The sequence below is a fragment of the Ranitomeya imitator genome, chromosome 10, assembly GCF_032444005.1.
Source record: "Ranitomeya imitator isolate aRanImi1 chromosome 10, aRanImi1.pri, whole genome shotgun sequence".
In the NCBI taxonomy this organism is placed as follows: domain Eukaryota; kingdom Metazoa; phylum Chordata; class Amphibia; order Anura; family Dendrobatidae; genus Ranitomeya; species Ranitomeya imitator.
Genome location: NC_091291.1, coordinates 11,223,934 through 11,249,842, shown reverse-complemented (window position 1 = coordinate 11,249,842; position 25,909 = coordinate 11,223,934). Strand labels below are relative to the sequence as shown.

General features: G+C 54.1%; 1 protein-coding gene across 3 annotated transcripts in view; it reads right to left on the bottom strand.

Moving 5' to 3' along the window:
* The window catches only part of LOC138651366 (dual specificity tyrosine-phosphorylation-regulated kinase 1B-like), a 73,978-nt gene that overhangs the window by 30,162 nt on the left and 17,907 nt on the right, over window positions 1-25,909 (bottom strand). The window contains exon 1 of one of the 3 annotated variants that reach the window (XM_069741492.1): window positions 3,534-4,416. The exons of 1 other annotated variant lie outside the window; for it this stretch is intronic. In XM_069741492.1, the coding sequence (XP_069597593.1) occupies window positions 3,534-3,657 (124 nt within the window). In that variant the 5' untranslated portion in view covers window positions 3,658-4,416. Of the gene's footprint in view, window positions 1-3,529; window positions 4,417-25,909 lie in introns of those variants that run through there. One more of the 3 variants, XM_069741494.1, reaches the window with a different exon arrangement.

Genomic DNA, 25,909 nt, shown 5'->3' with positions numbered 1-25,909 from the left:
TAAAAGCAGTGATCCAAGAGTGGCCTTCATACAGCTTCTATTATTCTGGAGATGACCCAAAGAACAAACTAAATTCTAATCACCGGGACCTCCATGATGTTTTAAAGGTGGACATGTAGGTTCTAGTAAATACTGATCACTGACCAGTCTTACTTGAGCGACAGACTGGAGAAGGATCATGAAAAGGAAGTCAAATCAGAATTTCACTTGCTTAAAACTTTTTAAGAGTTTAAGAGGAGTTCTCCAGTATGTTACTTTCAACACCAGAGAGGTGTAATATTACTCCTCAGACTTGGGACTCCATTGAGCAACCTCCCGCCAAGTTACAAAACACTGACCACCCTATACTAAACAAGTTGACTCAGCTCAACCATAAAATGTAGAAAAAAACAAAAAAAAAACCTTAGTCACTCCACACACAGACAGCTCTTCTAACCCAGGTATGAAATGTTCAAGATAAAACATTTTTAGATTTTGTAAAATCTCTGGCTGCTATGTCAGACAGATCAAAGCTCAGACACAAGCCTGGGAGCAGAGGTGCGATTGCAACACAATGTAAACACGGCCTAAGAAAGATTAATTAGGCTACGTTCACACTAGCGTTGCGCCGCCCTGCGTCGGCGACGCAACGCGCGACGCACTGAAAAACGCACGCAAACGCGCGCAAAAACACGCGCGTTTTGCGACGCGTGCGTCGTTTTTTGACCAAAATCGGACGCACAGAAAATGCAACTTGTTGCATTTTCTTGCGTCCGACGCTAGCGTCGGAAACGACGCAAGTGTCAAAAAACGCCACCCAAAAAACGCACGCGTCCCCTATGTTAAACATAGGGGCACGTCGCCGCTGCGTCGCCGGCGCAACAGCGACGCACATTGGCGGAACGCCAATGTGAACGTAGCCTAATAGACATTAGGATGCAACCAGATATGTTAAACTTGAAGATAGGGGCAGTCAGCCAGCCTATCAGCTTGTTCTAGGCCATCAACATTTTATTTTTAAACCCAAATACATTTCTACATCATTGATCCTTTTAGGAACCTCTAATAGGGTGTGGGGGCCTAACATTATCGCTGACAATGGTGAACCCACCATGCACTCCTCACATTCAAACCCCAAAAATGAGGGTCTGTCCTCGTCAACCACTGCAAGAGACAGACATGAGGAAATTGATTTGCAGGTGGGTATTCCATGGCCTCCTGCAGAACATCATCCTACTGCCATCCCTGGCTCCTGTTATGACTAGCTGGCCTGGCACGTCATGCCGCAATGGTGACACCACATTACAGATAGGAGGACGTTTGCAGGACCCCCATCCGGTGGCTACAGGGTCCTGGCTCATTTCTATTAAACCAGTAAGCCAGGTTGGGTAGGCCCAGGCCGCATTTGCTCTGTCCATGGTAATGACCAGGGACGAAGCCCAGAGTATATAGGTAATTTGCCATTCACATCTACATTAATGCCCAGGTGATTTTACAACTTTGGAATTGGCAATTAAAGTCCTAGCTCAATGGCGACTATAACAGGCTATTTCAGTCCGGCCTAAGATCAAAGCTCTGTTTGCTAAGGACACAATCTGAACCTCTCCGCACAGAAAACCGTAAAATTAACTTGCAAGTCTTACAAAATCAGTGATCCCCACTACATGAAGGTAAAGAGAAAAATACACCTTACGGTCTCATTCAGGTCACCTGACCTTGTGTGATAGCACCTCGCTTTACTGCTGCGCTGCAACTCAACCACAAAAAAGCACACAAGTGTGACAATTGAGAACGTGGATAATTTAAGTCAAAATTTAAGACCTTCAGCTCACCCGGTCAAGAAATGTAATTCTCTATGTACAATTGTATCCAAAAAAAACAAAACCCTGTGCTAGGCCATCATCCTTATCCTGTACTGACTCGATACATAACTGGGATTTATATGGCGTTCTTGCAGGTGGTCACCATTGCTGTAACCAGATGTGCTAGGCCATCATCCCTATCCCCGTACTGACTCGATACATAGCTGGGATTTATATGGCGTTCTTGCAGGTGGTCACCATTGGTGTAACCAGATGTGCTAGGCCATCATCCCTATCCCCGTACTGACTCGATACATAGCTGGGATTTATATGACGTTTTTGCAGGTGGTCACCATTGCTGTAACCTGATGTGCTAGGCCATCATCCTTATCCTGTACTGACTCGATACATAGCTGGGATTTATATGGAGCTATTACAGGTGGTCACCATTGCTGTAACCAGATGTGCTAGGCCATCATCCCTATCCCCGTACTGACTCGATACATAGCTGGGATTTATATGGCGTTTTTGCAGGTGGTCACCATTGCTGTAACTAGATGTGCTAGGCCATCATCCCTATCCCCGTACTGACTTGATACATAGCTGGGATTTATATGACGTTCTTACAGGTGGTCACCATTGCTGTAACCTAATGTGCTAGGCCATCATCCCTATCCCCGTACTGGCTCGATACATAGCTGGGATTTATATGGCGTTCTTGCAGGTGGTCACCATTGCTGTAACCTGATGTGCTAGGCCATCATCCCTATCCCCGTACTGACTCGATACATAGCTGGGATTTATATGGCGTTTTTGCAGGTGGTCACCATTGCTGTAACCAGATGTTCTAGGCCATCATCCCTATCCCCGTACTGACTCGATACATAGCTGGGATTTATATGGCGTTTTTGCAGGTGGTCACCATTGCTGTAACCAGATGTGCTAGGCCATCATCCCTATCCCCGTACTGACTCGATACATAGCTGGGATTTATATGACGTTCTTACAGGTGGTCACCATTGCTGTAACCTAATGTGCTAGGCCATCATCCCTATCCCGGTACTGACTCGATACATAGCTGGGATTTATAGGACGTTCCTGCAGGTGGTCACTACTGCTGTAACCTTATGTGCTAGGCCATCATCCTTATCCCCGTACTGACTCGATACATAGCTGGGATTTATATGACGTTCTTGCAGGTCATATAAATCCCAACTATGTATTGAGTCAGTACAGGATAAGGATCACGGCCTAGTACATCTTTGCCCCCTTTTGAGTCACGGGATTAGTCTCGGGACCCCTCATCTTTGCCCCCCTTTCATTAATCTGTACCCTTCCAGACGACTCACTGCGGGGTCAGACCTAAGTCAAGAGATACTTATACACTTCACCCAGAGAACCGAGGACTCGCCCCCTCAAAAAAAACAAAAACCCACTAGCTCATTCCTTCGTAAAACTAAGTAATTCCGCCTGAACTTCCTGCACCAACTTTCAGAAATGTTACAGCTTTTCCCTAAAGGCATCTAAGTTGCGCAATGTCTTTAGATCTGACAAAAGCACAACCTTTTCTTCTGACAGTTGTGTCTGGGGCGCGTTTTTTTCTCGTACCCATCTACCAACACATTCTGCACATCATCGGGAACTGTGGTGCCCCGGCGGAAGTGACAAGAATCAAAATAGGGCAGAAAAGAGTCGGCGCACGTGCGGTATTCACCACGACACAGATAGCACTGGCTAGGTAGGTATACCAACTTCTGGAAGGCTTCCTGCCACCGTGGCACGCCGCCGACGCCGGATCCTTACTGCCCCATTCCGTGGGCAACGCCGTCAGCATTCTCTGAGGGGGCGCCTCTTCAGAACTGGATGTGATCACCATCGATGTGTTTCTTCTCAGCAGCAGAGTCGGTAGTCAGACCAGGAAACACAAGTTGTCAGCAAACCAAAGGGGGGGGGGTATAAAAAAAAAAATTAAAAAAAATGTAAAAGGGGGGAAGGGGGGGAAAGAGAGGATCCAAGAATTGTCAGAAATCCATGTCATCCGGGGCTGAATCTAACATCTAACTCCAGCGGATCAGAGGGGGTCGGTGGCCATGGCAGCCGCTCTCTGCAGCCCCTCAGCTCGCCAGCGATGATGATGAGAGTGGTAATCCAGTCATGGAGGAGATTGATGAGTTCCACCATAGGCCGGCGCCGGGCCTTATCTTTGGGGGCGCATGCTGCGACCTGCCGGGGGGCGGACAGACGAGGCTCAGGCGGAGCGCCCGACCAGGGCAAGGTGAACGCGGGTCATGGAAGGTCACGTCCGGGAGTGTCCGCCGCGCACCGCCGGGGCAGGAGGAAGCGGCCCCCGCTGCTGTGGCCGCTGCCGGGCGTCCCGGGCTGGATCAGCACAATCTCCGGCTCCTCTGGAAACTCTTGCGCTCGCCCAGGTCTGAGGCTCCACACCCTGGGATGTACCACTGCAGCCGCCAGCGAGGGGGAGGGCTGGGAGGAGGCGCGTCACAGACACAATGATAGGTGACTTCCTCAGGCCCGGCCCTGTCCGCCACCGCCTCCCCGCAGCGGGCTGTGGATGTGAGCGCCCCGGCCGCCCGCCGCTGCCTCAGACCATTTATAGTAACGTAAGCAGATCTGTGTCAGGGGCGCGCTCCCGCCCTGCGCGGCCCCGCCGCTTCCGTTTCAAAACGGGCGGGAAACAAAAAAAAAAAAAAAAAAAGAAGCCCGCCCCTCCTCCTCGCGCTTATCTCCTCCGTCTATCTGTCAGAGCGGCCCGCTGGCTGTGAGGCGGCGCAGCTCCGGCGTCCCCGCTCCCCGGCAGTGATGGCAGGCGGCCGCCGAGCAGACGACATCCTCAGTGCAGGCGCTTCCGCAGCTTCCCCGGGCTGAGCGCCGCTGTACGCGCCGGGCTGTGTGGGCGGTGAGAGGAGGAGGGCTCCGCTCTAAACTGACAGAGACATGTTTGATTCTGCTGAGTCACCCGCCCGTCTCTGAGGCGCTCGGCGGACGTGTCCAACTGCGGGCGGGAGGGCGGGAACACGAGCGTGTGCGGGGGGAATCGCCAGCGCTGCCCCAAGCTGCACCAACGCCTTAGCAACAAGACGCCGATTGGCTGGCGCGCACAGCGGGAACAAGACAGGGGCAGCTGCCATTGGCTGAGGAGTCTGGCTGACGGGCGCTGATTGGCTGCTTTCACAGGGACTCCGTGAAGCAGCTGATAAAGCAGCAAGTGAAACAGGCGCAACCATGGGGGAGTTTATAGGAGAGAAGCTGAGCTCACGGTGTAATGTACAAGCACCCCCACATAGCCAGGACAGGGGGCACCCCACACACACTGCCAGGACAGGGGGCACCCCACACACACTGCCAGGACAGGGGGCACCCCACACACACTGCCAGGACAGGGGGCAGCCTGCACCCCCACACACACTGCCAGGACAGGGGGCACCCCACACACACTGCCAGGACAGGGGGCACCCCACACACACTGCCAGGACAGGGGGCACCCCACACAGCCAGCCAGGACAGGGGGCAGCCTGCACCCCCACACACACTGCCAGGACAGGGGGCACCCCACACACACTGCCAGGACAGGGGGCACCCCACACACACTGCCAGGACAGGGGGCACCCCACACACACTGCCAGGACAGGGGGCACCCCACACACACTGCCAGGACAGGGGGCACCCCACACACACTGCCAGGACAGGGGGCACCCCACACACACTGCCAGGACAGGGGGCACCCCACACACACTGCCAGGACAGGGGGCACCCCACACACACTGCCAGGACAGGGGGCACCCCACACACACTGCCAGGACAGGGGGCACCCCACACACACTGCCAGGACAGGGGGCACCACACACACACTGCCAGGACAGGGGGCACCACACACACACTGCCAGGACAGGGGGCACCACACACACACTGCCAGGACGGGGCAGCCTGCACCCCCCACACTGCCAGGACAGGGGGCACCACACACACACTGCCAGGACAGGGGGGCACCCCACACACACTGCCAGGACAGGGGGCACCCCACACACACTGCCAGGACAGGGGGCACCCCACACACACTGCCAGGACAGGGGGCACCCCACACACACTGCCAGGACAGGGAGCACAACACACACACACACTGCCAGGACAGGGGGCACCACACACACACTGCCAGGACAGGGGGCACCACACACACACTGCCAGGACAGGGGGCACCACACACACACTGCCAGGACAGGGGGCACCACACACACACACTGCCAGGACAGGGGGCACCACACACACACTGCCAGGACAGGGGGCACCCCACACACACTGCCAGGACAGGGGGCACCCCACACACACTGCCAGGACAGGGGGCACCCCACACACACTGCCAGGACAGGGGGCACCCCACACACACTGCCAGGACAGGGGGCACCCCACACACACTGCCAGGACAGGGGGCACCCCACACACACTGCCAGGACAGGGGGCACCCCACACACACTGCCAGGACAGGGGGCACCCCACACACACTGCCAGGACAGGGGGCACCCCACACACACTGCCAGGACAGGGGGCACCCCACACACACTGCCAGGACAGGGGGCACCCCACACACACTGCCAGGACAGGGGGCACCCCACACACACTGCCAGGACAGGGGGCACCACACACACACTGCCAGGACAGGGGGCACCACACACACACTGCCAGGACAGGGGGCACCACACACACACTGCCAGGACGGGGCAGCCTGCACCCCCCACACTGCCAGGACAGGGGGCACCACACACACACTGCCAGGACAGGGGGGCACCCCACACACACTGCCAGGACAGGGGGCACCCCACACACACTGCCAGGACAGGGGGCACCCCACACACACTGCCAGGACAGGGGGCACCCCACACACACTGCCAGGACAGGGAGCACAACACACACACACACTGCCAGGACAGGGGGCACCACACACACACTGCCAGGACAGGGGGCACCACACACACACTGCCAGGACAGGGGGCACCACACACACACTGCCAGGACAGGGGGCACCACACACACACACTGCCAGGACAGGGGGCACCACACACACACTGCCAGGACAGGGGGCACCACACACACACTGCCAGGACAGGGGGCACCACACACACACTGCCAGGACAGGGGGCACCACACACACACTGCCAGGACAGGGGGCACCACACACACACTGCCAGGACAGGGGGCACCACACACACACTGCCAGGACAGGGGGCACCACACACACACTGCCAGGACAGGGGGCACCACACACACACTGCCAGGACAGGGGGCAGCCTGCACCCCCCACACTGCCAGGACAGGGGGCACCACACACACACTGCCAGGACAGGGGGCACCACACACACACTGCCAGGACAGGGGGCACCACACACACACTGCCAGGACAGGGGGCAGCCTGCACCCCCCACACAGTCAGGACAGGGGGCACCACACACACACTGCCAGGACAGGGGGCACCACACACACACTGCCAGGACAGGGGGCACCACACACACACTGCCAGGACAGGGGGCAGCCTGCACCCCCCACACAGTCCGGACAGGGGGCACCACACACACACTGCCAGGACAGGGGGCAGCCTGCACCCCCCACACAGTCCGGACAGGGGGCACCACACACACACTGCCAGGACAGGGGGCAGCCTGCACCCCCCACACAGTCAGGACAGGGGGCACCACACACACACTGCCAGGACAGGGGGCAGCCTGCACCCACACACACACACAGGACAGGGGGCAGCCTGCACCCCCCACACAGCCAGGACAGGGGGCAGCCTGCACCCCCCACACTGCCAGGACAGGGGGCACCACACACAGCCAGCCAGGACAGGGGGCAGCCTGCACCCCCCCCCCCACACACACACTCAGGACAGGGGGCAGCCTGCACCCCCCACACAGTCAGGACAGGGGGCAGCCTGCACCCCCCACACACTGCCAGAACAGGGGGCACCCTGCACCACACACACACACTGCCAGGACAGGGGGCACCCTGCACCCCACACACACTGCCAGGACAGGGGGCACCCCCCCACACACACACTGCCAGGACAGGGGGCACCACACACACACTGCCAGGACAGGGGGCACCACACACACACTGCCAGGACAGGGGGCACCACACACACACTGCCAGGACAGGGGGCACCACACACACACTGCCAGGACAGGGGGCACCACACACACACTGCCAGGACAGGGGGCACCCCCCCACACACAGCCAGCCAGGACAGGGGGCAGCCTGCACCCACACACACACACAGGGGGCAGCCTGCACCCCCCACACAGCCAGGACAGGGGGCAGCCTGCACCCCCCACACAGCCAGGACAGGGGGCAGCCTGCACCCCCCACACAGCCAGGACAGGGGGCAGCCTGCACCCCCCACACAGCCAGGACAGGGGGCAGCCTGCACCCCCCACACAGCCAGGACAGGGGGCAGCCTGCACCCCCCACACTGCCAGGACAGGGGGCACCACACACAGCCAGCCAGGACAGGGGGCAGCCTGCACACACACACACACACACACACTCAGGACAGGGGGCAGCCTGCACCCCCCACACAGTCAGGACAGGGGGCAGCCTGCACCCCCCACACAGTCAGGACAGGGGGCAGCCTGCACCCCCCACACACTGCCAGGACAGGGGGCACCCTGCACCCCACACACACTGCCAGGACAGGGGGCACCCTGCACCCCCCACACTGCCAGGACAGGGGGCACCCCCCACACACAGCCAGCCAGGACAGGGGGCAGCCTGCACCCCCACACACACACACTCAGGACAGGGGGCAGCCTGCACCCCCCACACAGTCAGGACAGGGGGCAGCCTGCACCCCCCACACACACACTGCCAGGACAGGGGGCACCCTGCACCCCCCACACAGTCAGGACAGGGGGCAGCCTGCACCCCCCACACAGTCAGGACAGGGGGCAGCCTGCATCCCACACACACTGCCAGAACAGGGGGCAGCCTGCATCCCACACACACTGCCAGAACAGGGGGCAGCCTGCACCCCCCACACACACTGCCAGAACAGGGGGCAGCCTGCACCCCCCACACACACACACACACACACTGCCAGGACAGGGGGCACCCTGCACCCCACACACACTGCCAGGACGGGGCACCCTGCACCCCACACACACTGCCAGGACAGGGGGCAGCCTGCACCCCCCCTCACGACAGGGGGCAGCCTGCACCCCCCCACCACACTCACACACACACTCAGGACAGGGGGCAGCTTGCACACCCCACACACACACTCAGGACAAGGGGCAGCTTGCACCCCCCCCCACACACACACACACTCACTCAGGACAGGGGGCAGCTTGCACCCCCCCACACACACTCACTCAGGACAGGGGGCAGCTTGCACCCCCACCCCCACACTCACTCAGGACAGGGGGCAGCCTGCACCCCCACACTCACTCAGGACAGGGGGCAGCCTGCACCCCCCACACAGTCAGGACAGGGGGCAGCCTGCACCCCCCACACAGTCAGGACAGGGGGCAGCCTGCACCCCCCACACAGTCAGGACAGGGGGCAGCCTGCATCCCACACACACTGCCAGAACAGGGGGCACCCTGCACCCCACACACACACACACACACACACTGCCAGGACAGGGGGCACCCTGCACCCCACACACACAGCCAGGACAGGGGGCAGCCTGCACCCCCCACACAGCCAGGACAGGGGGCAGCCTGCACCCCCCACACAGCCAGGACAGGGGGCAGCCTGCACCCCCCACACAGCCAGGACAGGGGGCACCACACACAGCCAGCCAGGACAGGGGGCAGCCTGCACCCCCCCACACACACACACACTCAGGACAGGGGGCAGCCTGCACCCCCCACACAGTCAGGACAGGGGGCAGCCTGCACCCCCACACACTGCCAGGACAGGGGGCACCCTGCACCCCACACACACTGCCAGGACAGGGGGCACCCTGCACCCCCCACACTGCCAGGACAGGGGGCACCCCCCCACACACAGCCAGCCAGGACAGGGGGCAGCCTGCACCCCCACACACACACACACTCAGGACAGGGGGCAGCCTGCACCCCCCACACACACACACACTCAGGACAGGGGGCAGCCTGCACCCCCCACACAGTCAGGACAGGGGGCAGCCTGCACCCCCCACACAGTCAGGACAGGGGGCAGCCTGCATCCCACACACACTGCCAGAACAGGGGGCAGCCTGCATCCCACACACACTGCCAGAACAGGGGGCAGCCTGCACCCCCCACACACACTGCCAGAACAGGGGGCAGCCTGCACCCCCCACACACACTGCCAGAACAGGGGGCAGCCTGCACCCCCCACACACACTGCCAGGACAGGGGGCAGCCTGCATCCCACACACACTGCCAGAACAGGGGGCAGCCTGCATCCCACACACACTGCCAGAACAGGGGGCAGCCTGCACCCCCCACACACACTGCCAGAACAGGGGGCAGCCTGCACCCCCCACACACACTGCCAGAACAGGGGGCAGCCTGCACCCCCCACACACACTGCCAGAACAGGGGGCAGCCTGCACCCCCCACACACACTGCCAGAACAGGGGGCAGCCTGCACCCCCCACACACACTGCTAGGACAGGGGGCAGCCTGCACCCCCCCTCACGACAGGGGGCAGCCTGCACCCCCCCACCACACTCACACACACACACTCAGGACAGGGGGCAGCTTGCACACCCCACACACACACTCAGGACAAGGGGCAGCTTGCACCCCCCACACACACACACACTCACTCAGGACAGGGGGCAGCTTGCACCCCCCCCCCCCCCACACAGTCAGGACAGGGGGCAGCCTGCACCCCCCACACAGTCAGGACAGGGGGCAGCCTGCACCCCCCACACAGTCAGGACAGGGGGCAGCCTGCATCCCACACACACTGCCAGAACAGGGGGCACCCTGCACCCCACACACACACACACACACACTGCCAGGACAGGGGGCACCCTGCACCCCACACACACAGCCAGGACAGGGGGCAGCCTGCACCCCCCACACAGCCAGGACAGGGGGCAGCCTGCACCCCCCACACAGCCAGGACAGGGGGCAGCCTGCACCCCCCACACAGCCAGGACAGGGGGCACCACACACAGCCAGCCAGGACAGGGGGCAGCCTGCACCCCCCCACACACACACACACACTCAGGACAGGGGGCAGCCTGCACCCCCCACACAGTCAGGACAGGGGGCAGCCTGCACCCCCCACACACTGCCAGGACAGGGGGCACCCTGCACCCCACACACACTGCCAGGACAGGGGGCACCCTGCACCCCCCACACTGCCAGGACAGGGGGCACCCCCCCACACACAGCCAGCCAGGACAGGGGGCAGCCTGCACCCCCCACACAGTCAGGACAGGGGGCAGCCTGCACCCCCCACACAGTCAGGACAGGGGGCAGCCTGCATCCCACACACACTGCCAGAACAGGGGGCAGCCTGCATCCCACACACACTGCCAGAACAGGGGGCAGCCTGCACCCCCCACACACACTGCCAGAACAGGGGGCAGCCTGCACCCCCCACACACACTGCCAGAACAGGGGGCAGCCTGCACCCCCCACACACACTGCCAGAACAGGGGGCAGCCTGCACCCCCCACACACACACACACACTGCCAGGACAGGGGGCACCCTGCACCCCACACACACTGCCAGGACAGGGGCACCCTGCACCCCACACACACTGCCAGGACAGGGGGCAGCCTGCACCCCCCCTCACGACAGGGGGCAGCCTGCACCCCCCCACCACACACACACACACACTCAGGACAGGGGGCAGCTTGCACACCCCACACACACACTCAGGACAAGGGGCAGCTTGCACCCCCCACACACACACACACTCACTCAGGACAGGGGGCAGCTTGCACACACACACACACACACCCAGGACAAGGGGTAGCCTGCACCCCCCACACACACACACACCCAGGACAAGGGGTAGCCTGCACCCCCCCCACACACTGCCAGGACAGGGGGCACCCTGCACCCCACACACACACACACACTGCCAGGACAGGAGGCAGCCTGCACCTCCACACACACTGCCAGCACAGGGGGGCACCCTGCAATTCACACACACTGCCAGGACAGAGGGCACCCCACCTACAGACACTGCCAGGAGAGGGGGCACCTTACACAGGATAGGTGGCAGCCTGCACCACCCTCCCCACACACAGCCAGGACAAACCCTGCACCCCACACACGCATACATACAGCCAGGACAGGGGGCACCTTAGACAGGAGAGGTAGCAGCCTGCACCACCCTCCCCACATACACCCACCACCAAGACAGGGGGCACCCCCCCACACACGGCCAGAACAAACACTGCACCCACCCACACAGCCAGGACAGGGGGCTACCCTACACACAGCCAAGACAAAGGGTTACCCTTGCGAGGCGAACAATTACTAAAACTGCAAAAAAAAAAAAAAACACGCTGGCCACAATCACCGCACCTTAAAACTGCCAGGTTAAACGCCACAATATACCCCCAAAATGCCAGAACAGACATTGCACACATTCTGTCTTTACTGCCAGGACAGGGCACAAACTCCATCCTTACACTAACAGGACAGCGGGAAAACACTGCAGCCTACCAGCACAGATTATATATTGCATCTTATAACCACTGACCAGTTAGACAAAATTAATTGATGAGAATGTGTACCGTGCCTATAACATACAAGATATGCATCCAAGCACCATATACAGACCCCCTATACATAGCACTGCTGTGTAATAATGCACCTTTATATCCAGCAATGCCCTCATAGAGCTCCAACATGATGTAGTGACTGCCCAGCTGCACCCCAGCATCCTCATACTAGCCCCTCACACTATGCGGTATGATAGCACCGTTAACAGGCGCAGCACCACGCACAGCCACACTGATTGTGCCTACAACCACAGCTACTGTCCAGATGTAGACACCGGCTTTTACTTTCTTTTGCCTTTATCTCCTACAACAAACTTAATGCAACCACAACAAAAATGCGACAAGCCAACTAGAAGTTTGTTCCAAAACGGACGTAACTTGCCATGGTTGAAGCTGTACTGCTAGAGTGAACAGGGCCTGAAAGATCAAAGTGAGCCAAATCCAGCAATTTCTGCAGGACTGGCCAAGCAAAAATGTGAAAGCACAGTTCGTGACAGATGTCGAGGAGATGGATATTTTGGATTTCAGTGTCGAATTCTCTTCAGTGGGAATAACAGGAGGCCCCGACAGTGACTTCTCTGGAATGGAGAGTGAATGCATGCTCAAAACAGAAGAGCGTGTGTGTCAGGGAGGATGTAACCAGTAGGAAACTTGCCAGATACCTGCAGACAACTGGGCTAATGTCACCACATCCCATACTGAATTACAAAGAGCAGGCAGCGCCAGTGCTTACCTGAAGTACCAGGAATACACGGCCAGACTAAATGGTACAAAATTTCTGGTGCCGGATCTCAGAACAACCAAAAGACTCAACAAGTCCAACTCCGATCAAACTTCAGAAGAACATTAGTTTCAGGTTCAGCAATCAAAAGAATGAACATGGTGAAGGATGGAAGATGTAAAGCAGAGCCCAGAGACGTCCTGCAAGATCCCACAGCTTCTCCAACAAACCCAAAGTGCGCTCCAAACCGAGAACACCAGCTGACTTTCTAACAGGGAGTTCAACTTTTTCCAAAGTTGGTCATACAACCAGGCTGAATCGCCCACAACTCTCCCATAAACATGCAAGCGGAGATCAGCTGAGCTTGAATATTTATCACCACATTTAGTAGGATATGTTACAAAGGTGCAATATCACGTGTGATGGGAAATAGGAGCTGCCATATCTGGCCAACCTCTCTTTGACTAAAGCTGACCCTAAGTGTATGCACCTACAATGATTAATTGCTGCGTTCATGCATGCAGCAGCATGTTAATTTCACCAATAGAATGTATTGGATGTGGTAAATCCGCACGCTTTAGTGTTCAGTAGAAGGCAACGTTTTGGAAGCAGCAAAAATATGTTGTATCCAAAGTAGTGCTAGTTCCAGATCGCAAGAACCCGGCCTTAGGCTATGTTCCCACAATCAAAAACTAGCTTCTCTTTGGACAAAGTGCATGTTCGCTGTGTCCAAAACGCTGCCTTGTATTGAATGCAGGTAAATCCGCATGTGTTCACTGAACCGTGCTGATTTACTGCATTCAATATGGTCTATTGATTTAATTTCTGTTACGGAGAGCTGCGTCTACAAAAGAGAAATTGACATGCTGCGGTCTTGAAAGACGCGCTGCATGTCAGTGTCCGCAGGCGTTCCCCGGCCGCAGATGCAGGCATCTGGCCGCTGTGGGTTTGAAGTTCCTTAAATAGGCAGCTTTAAACCCACAGCAGTTGCTGATCGTGGGCACATATCCTAAAGGTCAGAAAACCTGGTGACATCAGCCTTACCCAATCTCACATCTTGCAGAACCAGAGTCTAATGTTTAAAGTTTGATCAAGGCAGCTGCATGGATTTTTTTCCCTTGCCGATTCCACCCATCATCCATATTTTTAGGGGGTATCAGCACTCACCTAGCAAACAAGTATAGTTGACATCAGCTTTTTAGTTCCCCTCGTCTTGTAAAGTCACTGATCCAGTAGTAGGGATATGATTATGACGATGCAGTATTAGAGGCCGAACAAGGTGACGGACGCTCTACCCCTCCCATTCATAATGTGAGGAGTCACCTGAAACACCTATAAGACCCTTGCTAAATAGCAGAGTTTAAAATAGTTTGTTCTTCCGGTTCTTTTTTAGGCGCACCGGGGTGATCTCTGGCGATCGCAGCTCATTAATACAATGAGGCAACGTACTCCTGTGATACTATTAGGGCTAAAGACTGTGCAGTTACATTGAAGTATTAGTTATTGGTCATCCATGTGTACACAGCTACAGAGCATAGGAAAAAAAAAAAAAAAGTTTGCCTCAAACTTCAAATAAGTTTTTTGGGAGAGCAGATATTTTGCTTCCAGCAGCTTCTGCACACAGGACACTTTTCTAATGTGAGATCTCTGGGTTAACACTTTGAGAAATCTGTCCTTTGTTAATAAACTCCTGGAAGGGGTTGGTCCTTTGTGGAGGGTATGTGCAGAAGATCAGTAACTGCGGGGGTGGACGCTGTGTACTTCTGCAGCGTCCAAATGTTACAGCATAGTCCACTAGGAGTCCAGAGATGCGTCTCCAAATCTCTGCACATACCCTTAAGGCTACGTTCCCACGATGAGGTTTTACGTTGCGTATTTTGTATATAATGCAAGTAACCTGTGTGGCTTAATGTGTGCAGAAAATCTGCAAGATTAAAAATTCACTAAAAAGCTCATCGTGGGAATGTAGCCTTACAAGCAATGCTCTCTGGCTAAAGTATGTAAATTAGTTCTCCTCCATAAGGAAGGAAATAGTCTCCAGTGACACTTTTAGGTAGCAACAATCAAAAGAGTATTTGTCGCTTCTGGAGCAGAGATGAAGGGGATGCTATCACCCATCCACAGAATTGGTGAGGACGTATTGATCGGTGAGGGGCTCGTTGAATCAGAAAAACGGGGAATATTTTATCCTTGTTGCAAAATTAAGTGGCAGTTTGGATGCCTGATGGCAGCACCATTCATATGTTATGGGGCTGCCGGAAAAAGTAGAGCTCGGAATAAGCGAAGCCGCAGCGGAGCCCGCTCACTGCTAATCCATTCTAACAGGAATAAAAGTGCCCATCTCTGCTGATCAATACAGGTCCCAGCAGTTGGACCCCCCCTGATCAACAAGTTATCACCTATCCTCTGGATAAACAACTTATTTAAGTAAATGTGACAATATGGGTGCATCCAATTCTCTCAATTTCAACAAGTGTCAGGGCTGGCTGGGGCTTTAATCAACTGAACCCACTTGGTTGCTGCTCCAGAGGTGTTCCCGGACCCCCAATGTAGACTTAGCATAGCTCCGTGCACTGGGTAGTGGCCGTTGTCAGGTACTGCAGCTCAGCTCCCAGTGAGGTGAATGGGACATGAGTGTGCAGAGCTGTGCTGGCCCTGAACAATGTGTACAAAAGGGTGCCTGAAGAGCTGCAATCAGCTAACAAATGGGGGTGATTTGGGGGGGGGGGGGGTCACATGTGTTGGACCCCACAGACTGGATATTGATGACCTAGTCTAAGGATATGAGTCGAAACAACCCCTTTAAATGATGCTGGAGCTCAGCAATTCTGATCCATTGCTCTGTTTGGAGAATAGTGCCCGCAGGACTATGTGGCAATAACTTATCCACTGCTCCTCGAAGAAATATTGGGCGAGTCGGAGGAGAAGTTTACTGAAAGCTCAGCCCTCGTGTATGGAGTACATTAGTACCCTCTTGACAATTTAGCCAACCTTTGCACTACGTAAGTGAGGTTGTCCACGTGGCAGCAGCTCTTTAGTTAACTTTTTATTTGGAGTCGGGTGCTTATCATATCCATCCCCCCTCCGAGAAGAAAAGCATCTATAACCCATTGACCTAATACTGTCAATGCCACACTTTGGCCATTTATTAGGTCACAGCTTTTGGGCCCAGATACCAGGGCGGTGATAGGCGAGACACCGGCCATAGTGAGGTCGGGTCTAAAAATCACATTGAAATGGAAAGTATGCGGGACAGTCTCTGTAGACGGCCACGTCGCCACTGATACTTCGACGTGGACACGGGCAAACTTTTCAAAAAGTTTTCAAAACTTTTTTTTTTTTAGGCCATCAGGTAATGACTACTACTAAAAGAAACATGTAAAACCAGACATACATGACTCAGATTGGATCTCTTCAGGCCAAACACAGGCAAGGTGAGCACTAATAGAATAATGACTGATGGTCTTCTATAGAAGGATGTGTCCGTGGCACTCGTGGACCAGCGTCATTTCCAATCCATAGAGCCACTTTGTGGCCCAAATAATAACTATATAGAAGGTAGACCTCGTACGCTCATGAACGGTACAGGCCTCTCCGACACCAACATCTGCCCTGCCGATGACTTTTCAGTCCACCAGACTGGATCGGAGCGAGTCCCCCATTAGCTGCTGCAATCGGTCATCATATCGGCGCCATTGTATTCGTAACCCAAAAGCACCATCTCATAGGAGAAGTGTGAAGGTGAGAATTTCTGATGACACGATGCAGACGTTTCCTCTTCACCTGATCTTTGTCATAGTTACATTTACTTTACTCTCTTGCCCCTCTAAATATGGGACCCCCCGCTCCCTCCTGCAAAAAAACAAAAACACCACACCACGCGCCCATAACCAATTTTGCTGTATATACATCCACTTTACAGATGATGCAAGCACGGTGTAATACACAAGTCCAGCGAGTTGCAGCAGCCCGGCCCCCCCTTCTCCACACTGCAGCGAATGCAACGCCGACCCCCAAAATATACACATTTAAGAAGGGTGGGGGGACCCTCCTCGCCCAACAAGCAGCATGCACAAGTCCTGACGGGCCCGCCTGAAGCCCGCGCTGTTTGCAGGGTACCTGACGGCTGCAGGTCACCAGTCCGCTCCGCACTAACCGCCGATGCAAAAAGGGGGAGGATGCATCTGATGCATGGAACTTGACTTCTCTCCGGCACGGCAGGGGTTAACAAAATAAAGCATCACTACCCCCCCCCCCCCCCTTCTTGGCCACATCCTACAAAACACTGCTAATATCACAAGTGAAGGTGGTGGTCTCGGAGAAGTCTATTCCTAGTGACAGAGGGGGCTGTGATTAAAAAAAAAAAAAATGGCAGCCCCTTCTATAATTAGATTTCATCAAGGTTTTAGGGGGGAGGGGGAAATTACATTTCTCATAGCTTTAACCCCTTCCTTGTGCACTATCCCCCTATCTTTTGCACGGGGATCGGTGCTGCATGTGCGCACACAGCGCCATCCATCAGCCTTTTGTGGGTCTCGCAGGTTCCCCGGGCACGGAGCAGAAGGGCACAAGTGTCCCCGTGCATGCCTCTGCAGACTCACCTCTAACATTTCCTCTGCTATGGTAACAGGCTCCCCATTGGCTGCCACAAATGCTACTTGCAGCCAATCCCGGGAGCGGCTCTGCGGTGATGCATGTTGCTAGGTTATATATGATGCAGTGAATGATTATGCCCAAACAAAGAGAGAAACCGGAGCAGTTCAGGCTCTCTCCAAAAATACCCCCCTCTTTCTCAAAGCCACTGTTCCTTCCAGGAACATGCAGATATAAATAACGCACTGCTGCAGTTACCAATCCCGATCCGTCACCGAGCTCCCGACGAATCAGGTGCACCCCCCCTCCCCCCCAGCACCTGCCAAAATTTTACACCAAGACATAAAAATATCGATAAAAAAAAAAAAAAGTGCTCTCAGATCAAACGCCCTCAACCACCAAACCAGGTGGAGCACGTGGAGAGGAACTTTGCTGCAAAATTCACTGCAACTACATCTATTTCCAGAGGCAGCAGCGGCAGCATCAGCAGCGGCAGCATCAGTCCTCCTCCTCCTCCTCCTCCTCCGCAGCGGCGGCGCTCCCCTCCTTAACGCCTTCACCGCCGCGCTGCGCTACATCAAAGGCGCGCAACCTGCACAGCAGAACTGCTGCGATTATTCCCTAGTAACAGGGAACGTGTGAGGACTTCCTGCTCTGCTACAACACAACGTGACAGTGCTGGGCGCCAACCGCAGGCACCGCCGCCTACGGGGGCTCCGGCAGGGGACGCTGGTGGGACGATCGGGCACTTATAGCCCAGCACTGACACAAGCAGATGGCATCTAAGGGGAGGGGGTCTGGGGTGGTCACTATGTCCTGACATAAGGGGATGATGGGGGGTGAAAACACTGCAAGGTTTAGATTGGGGAATAACTATACAGATTACATAAAATAATAATAAATACAATATATCTATATCTCTATCTATCTATATATATATATCTATATATAGATATGTATATATAGAGATAGATATACATATATTTACTAGATGGTGGCCCAATTCTAACGCATCGGGTATTCTATAATATCCATCTCCACGTAGTATATTGCCCAGCCACGTAGTATATTGCCCAGCCACGTAGTATATTGCCCAGTCACGTAGTATATTGCCCAGCCACGTAGTATATTGCCCAGTCACGTAGTATATTGTCCAGCCACGTAGTATATTGTCCAGCCACGCAGTATATTGCCCAGCCACGCAGTATATTGCCCAGCCACGCAGTATATTGCCCAGCCACGCAGTATATTGCCCAGCCACGCAGTATATTGCCCAGCCACGTAGTATATTGCCCAGCCACGCAGTATATTGCCCAGCCACGTAGTATATTGCCCAGCCACGTAGTATATTGCCCAGCCACGTAGTATATTGCCCAGTCACGTAGTATATTGCCCAGCCACGTAGTATATTGCCCAGTCACGTAGTATATTGCCCAGTCACGTAGTATATTGCCCAGCCCTATAGTATATTGTCCAGCCACGTAGTATATTGCCCAGCCCTATAGTATATTATCCAGCCACGTAGTATATTGCCCAGCCACGTAGTATATTGCCCAGCCACGTAGTATATTGTCCAGCCACGTAGTATATTGCCCAGCCCTATAGTATATTGTCCAGCCATGTAGTATATTGCCCAGCCCTATAGCATATTGCCCAGCCACGTAGTATATTGCCCAGCCACGTAGTATATTGCCCAGCCACGTAGTATATTGCCCAGCCACGTAGTATATTGCCCAGTCACGTAGTATATTGCCCAGCCACGTAGTATATTACCCAGTCACGTAGTATATTGCCCAGTCACGTAGTATATTGCCCAGCCACGTAGTATATTGCCCAGCCCTATAGTATATTATCCAGCCACGTAGTATATTGCCCAGCCACGTAGTATATTGCCCAGCCACGTAGTATATTGTCCAGCCACGTAGTATATTGCCCAGCCCTATAGTATATTGTCCAGCCATGTAGTATATTGCCCAGCCACGTAGTATATTGCCCAGCCACGTAGTATATTGCCCAGCCACGTAGTATATTGCCCAGTCACGTAGTATATTGCCCAGTCACGTAGTATATTGCCCAGCCACGTAGTATATTGCCCAGTCACGTAGTATATTGCCCAGCCACGTAGTATATTGTCCAGCCACGTAGTATATTGCCCAGCCACGTAGTATATTGCCCAGCCACGTAGTATATTGCCCAGCCACGTAGTATATTACCTAGCCCTATAGTATATTATCCAGCCACGTAGTATATTGCCCAGCCCTATAGTATATTGTCCAGCCACGTAGTATATTGCCCAGCCCTATAGTATATTATCCAGCCACGTAGTATACAGCAGTCACGTAGTATACAGCAGTCACGTAGTATATTGCCCAGACACGTAGTATATAACACTGCCCACGCAGTATATAGCAGCCACGTAATATATAGCACAGCCCACATAGTATATAACACTGCCTATGTAGTATATAGCAGCCACGCGGTATCTAACACAGCCCACGTAGTATATAGCAGTGTGGGCACCATATCCCTGTTAAAAAAAAAATAATTAAAATAGTTATATACTCATATATATACTCATATACTATATTTCGCAATGCAACGCTGGGAACGGAAGATGGCGGCAGGCGCGAGCGGATCGTCGGACTACGGAGGGTGAGTATAGCAGGTGGTTTTTTTTTATTATTATTATTTTTAACATTACATTTTTTTTACTATTGATGCCACATGGGCAGCATCAATAGTAAAAAGTTGGGGACACAGGGTTAATAGCAGAGGTAACGGAGTGCGTTACCTGCGGCATATCGTAGTCTGTTACCGCCGGCATTAGCCCTGTGTGTGCGGTGACTGGAGGGGAGTATGCGGGCGCCGGCCAATGACTGCGGGGAGTATGGAGCGACCATTTTCTTCCGGACTGTGCCAGTCGCTGATTGGTCGTGGCTGTTTTGCCGCAACCAATCAGCAACTTGGGTTTCCATGACAGACAGAGGCCGCGACCAATGAATATCCGTGACAGAAAGACAGACAGAAGGACAAACAGAAGTGACCCTTAGACATATATATATATATATTAGCTATTGAACCCGTTCTACGCCCAGGTGGCGAGCATTTATATTGGTATATGGTCTCCATCCTGGTATGTGCTGCTCCATCCTCCGTCCCCATTCTGTCATGTGCTGCACCCATCCTGTCATGTGCTGCTCCCATCCTGTCATGTGCTGCACCCATCCTGCGCCCCCATCCTGTCATGTGCTGCTCCCATCCTGCGCCTCCATTCTGTCATGTGCTGCACCCATCCTGCGCCTCCATTCTGACATGTGCTGCTCCCATCCTGCGCCACCGTTCTTTAATTTGCTGCTCCCATCCATATGCCCCATACGCTGCTCCATAAAGGTTTATGGCCCCCATAAGATGCTCCATAGTATATGCCCCGTACACTGCTCCATAAACGTTGATGGCCCCCATAAGATGCTCCACAGTATATGTCCCCGTACGCTGTTCCATAAAGGTTTATGGCCCCCATAAGATGCTCCATTGTATATGCCCCCGTACACTGCTCCATTATGGTTTATGGCCCCCATAAGATGCTCCATTGTATATGCCCCAGTACACTGCTCCATTATGGTTTATGGCCCCATAAGATGCTCCATTGTATATGCCCCTGTACACTGCTCCATTATGGTTTATGGCCCCATAAGATGCTCCATGGTATATGCCCCCGTACACTGCTCCATTATGGTTTATGGCCCCATAAGATGCTCCATGGTATATGCCCCCGTACACTGCTCCATTATGGTTTATGGCCCCATAAGATGCTCCAGTGTATATGCCCCCGTACACTGCTCCATTATGGTTTATGGCCCCATAAGATGCTCCATGGTATATGCCCCCGTACACTGCTCCATTATGGTTTATGGCCCCATAAGATGCTCCATATTATATGCCCCCGTACACTGCTCCATTATGGTTTATGGCCCCATAAGATGCTCCACATTATATGCCCCCGTACACTGCTCCATAAAGTTTTATGGCCCCCATAAGATGCTCCATAGTATATGCCCCCGTACACTGCTCCATTATGGTTTATGGCCCCATAAGATGCTCCATTGTATATGCCCCCATACACTGCTCCATTATGGGTTATGGCCCCATAAGATGCTCCATTGTATATGCCCCCGTACACTGCTCCATTATGGTTTATGGCCCCATAAGATGCTCCATTCTATATGCCTGTTGTGAATTCTGTTGTTGGGTGTTGTGAAAGGTAATTCAGTACCACAATGGACATAGAGGTCAGAACACATACAGTGACCTGACAATAACCCAAAAACATAGAACGAGCTCTGAGACGTGGGAACTCTGCTGACCGCAATCCCTAATCCTCTCCAACCACACTAGAGGCAGCCGTGGATTGCGCCTAACGCTCCCTATGCAACTCGGCACAGCCTGAGAAACTAGCTAACCTGAAGATAGAAAATAAGCCTACCTTGCCTCAGAGAAATACCCCAAAGGAAAAGGCAGCACATATAATGACTGTGAGTTAAGATGAAAAGACAAACGTAGAGATGAAATAGATTTAGCAAAGTGAGGCCCGACTTTCTGAACAGAGCGAGGATAGGAAAGGTAACTTTGCGGTCAACACAAAACCCTACAAAAACCACGCAAAGGGGGCAAAAAGACCCTCCGTACCGAACTAACGGCACGGAGGTACACCCTCTGCGTCCCAGAGCTTCCAGCAAGCAGGAAAAAACAAATAGACAAGCTGGACAGAAAAAACAGCAAACAAAATAGCAAAGCGGAACTTAGCTATGCAGAGCAGCAGGCCACAGGAACGATCCAGGAGGAAACAGGTCCAATACTAGAACATTGACTGGAGGCCAGGATCAAAGCACTAGGTGGAGTTAAATAGAGCAGCACCTAACGACTTCACCACATCACCTGAGGAAGGAAACTCAGAAGCCGCAGTACCACTTTCCTCCACCAACGGAAGCTCACAGAGAGAATCAGCCGAAGTACCACTTGTGACCACAGGAGGGAGCTCTGCCACAGAATTCACAACAGTCGGGCTCCTTCCTGTGGTCAAGAATGGTACTTCGGCTGGTTCTGTCCATGGACTTCCTCTGGTGGTTGTGAGTGGAGCTGCAGCTTCTGAGTTTCCTTCCACAGGTGACGAGGTTAATTCGTTAGCTGGCTGCTCTATTTAACTCCACTTAGATCTTTGCTCCATGCCACCTGTCAATGTTCCAGTATTGGTCTTGTTCACTCCTGGATCGTTCTTGTGACCTGTCTTCCCAGCAGAAGCTAAGTTCCTGCTTGTATTTTCTTTGGTTTGCTATTTTTCTGTCCAGCTTGCTATTTTTATTATGGTCTTGCTTACTGGAAGCTCTGGGACGCAGAGGGAGCGCCTCCGCACCGTGAGTCGGTGCGGAGGGTCTTTTGCGCCCTTTGCGTGGTCTTTTTGTAGGTTTTTGTGCTGACCGCAAAGTAACCTTTCCTATCCTCGGTCTGTTCAGTAAGTCGGGCCTCACGTTGCTAAATCTATTTCATCTCTGTGTTTGTATTTTCATCTTTACTCACAGTCATTATATGTGGGGGGCTGACTTTTCCTTTGGGGAATTTCTCTGAGGCAAGGTAGGCTTTATTTTTCTATCTTCAGGGCTAGCTAGTTCCTTAGGCTGTGCCGAGTTGCATAGGGAGCATTAGGCGCAATCCACGGCTATTTCTAGTGTGTTTGATAGGATTAGGGATTGCGGTCAGCAGAGTTCCCACGTCCCAGAGCTCGTCCTTTATTATCAGTAACTATCAGGTCATTCCGTGTGCTCTTAACCACCAGGTCCATTATTGTCCTGACCACCAGGTCATAACATATGCCCCCGTACACTGCTCCATTATGGTTTATGGCCCCATAAGATGCTCCATGGTATATGCCCCCGTACACTGCTCCATTATGGTTTATGGCCCCATAAGATGCTCCATATTATATGCCCCCGTACACTGCTCCATAAAGTTTTATGGCCCCCATAAGATGCTCCATTGTATATGCGCTGTACACTGCTCCATTATGGTTTATGGCCCCATAAGATGCTCCAGTGTATATGCCCCCGTACACTGCTCCATTATGATTTATGGCCCCATAAGATGCTCCATGGTATATGCCCCCATACACTGCTCCATTATGGTTTATGGCCCCATAAGATGCTCCATGGTATATGCCCCCGTACACTGCTCCATTATGGTTTATGGCCCCATAAGATGCTCCATATTATATGCCCCCGTACACTGCTCCATAAAGTTTTATGGCCCCCATAAGATGCTCCATTGTATATGCGCTGTACACTGCTCCATTATGGTTTATGGCCCCATAAGATTGCTCCAGTGTATATGCCCCCGTACACTGCTCCATTATGATTTATGGCCCCATAAGATGCTCCATGGTATATGCCCCCATACACTGCTCCATTATGGTTTATGGCCCCATAAGATGCTCCATGGTATATGCCCCCGTACACTGCTCCATTATGGTTTATGGCCCCATAAGATGCTCCATATTATATGCCCCCGTACACTGCTCCATAAAGTTTTATGGCCCCCATAAGATGCTCCATTGTATATGCCCCGTACACTGCTCCATTATGGTTTATGGCCCCATAAGATGCTCCATGGTATATACCCCCATACACTGCTCCATTATGGTTTATGGCCCCATAAGATGCTCCATGGTATATGCCCCCGTACACTGCTCCATTATGGTTTATGGCCCCATAAGATGCTCCAGTGTATATGCCCCCGTACACTGCTCCATTATGATTTATGGCCCCCATAAGATGCTCCATAGTGTATGCCCCCGTACACTGCTCCATTATGGTTGATGGCCCCCATAAGATGCTCCATTGTATATGCCCCCGTACACTGCTCCATTATGGTTTATGGCCCCATAAGATGCTCCATTGTATATGCCCCCGTACACTGCTCCATTATGGTTTATGGCCCCATAAGATGCTCCATTGTATATGCCCCTGTACACTGCTCCATTATGGTTTATGGCCCCACAAGATGCTCCATTGTATATGCCCCCGTACACTGCTCCATTATGGTTTATGGCCCCATAAGATGCTCCATGGTATATGCCCCCGTACACTGCTCCATTATGGTTTATGGCCCCATAAGATGCTCCATTGTATATGCCCCCGTACACTGCTCCATTATGGTTTATGGCCCCATAAGATGCTCCATTGTACATGCCCCCGTACACTGCTCCATTATGGTTTATGGCCCCATAAGATGCTCCATGGTATATGCCCCCGTACACTGCTCCATTATGGTTTATGGCCCCATAAGATGCTCCATGGCATATGCCCTGTATGCTGCTGCAATATATGAAAAATACCATACTCCCCTATCGTCGCTGGGCGCCGAGTGCTGGGGGGCCTGAGCAGGCGGGGACACCGGCGCGCTGTGGATGTCAGGTGCCGGTATCGCCGCTAGTTCAGGCCCCCCAGCACTTGCTATATTCACCTGGCCCCGTTCCAGCGCTGCGCGCCGCCATCTTCCGGCTCCTCTGGCTGTGACTGGTCAGTCAGAGAGCGGCGCGCGTTATCGCGCCCTCTGAACTGAACGTCACAGGCAGAGTACCCGGAAGATGGCGGCACGCAGCGGTGGAACGGGGCCAGGTGAATATAGCCGATACTTACCCTCCTGGGGGTCCCTGCTTCTCTGTTGGAGATCGCGGTGTGCGTTCAGTGTTTACGCATACCGCGATCTCCTGGGAGCGTCACTCTGTGGGGGCCAGAGTGCGCCGGCGCTTGCGCAGTCTATAAAGGCTTCGGACAGAGTGACGCTCCCAGCGTTATATTATAGATATATATATGTCTAAGGGTCAATTCTGTCTGTCTGTCCTTCTGTCACGGTTATTCGTTCGCTGATTGGTCTCGGCAGCTGCCTGTCATGGCTGCCGCGACCAATCAGCGACGGGCACAGTCCGATTAGTCCCTCCCCTGATCCCCTGCACTCACTGCCCGGCGCCCGCTCCATAATCCCCTCCAATCACCGCTCACACAGGGTTAATGGCAGCGGTAACGGCCCGCGATGTAACGCACTCCGTTACCGCT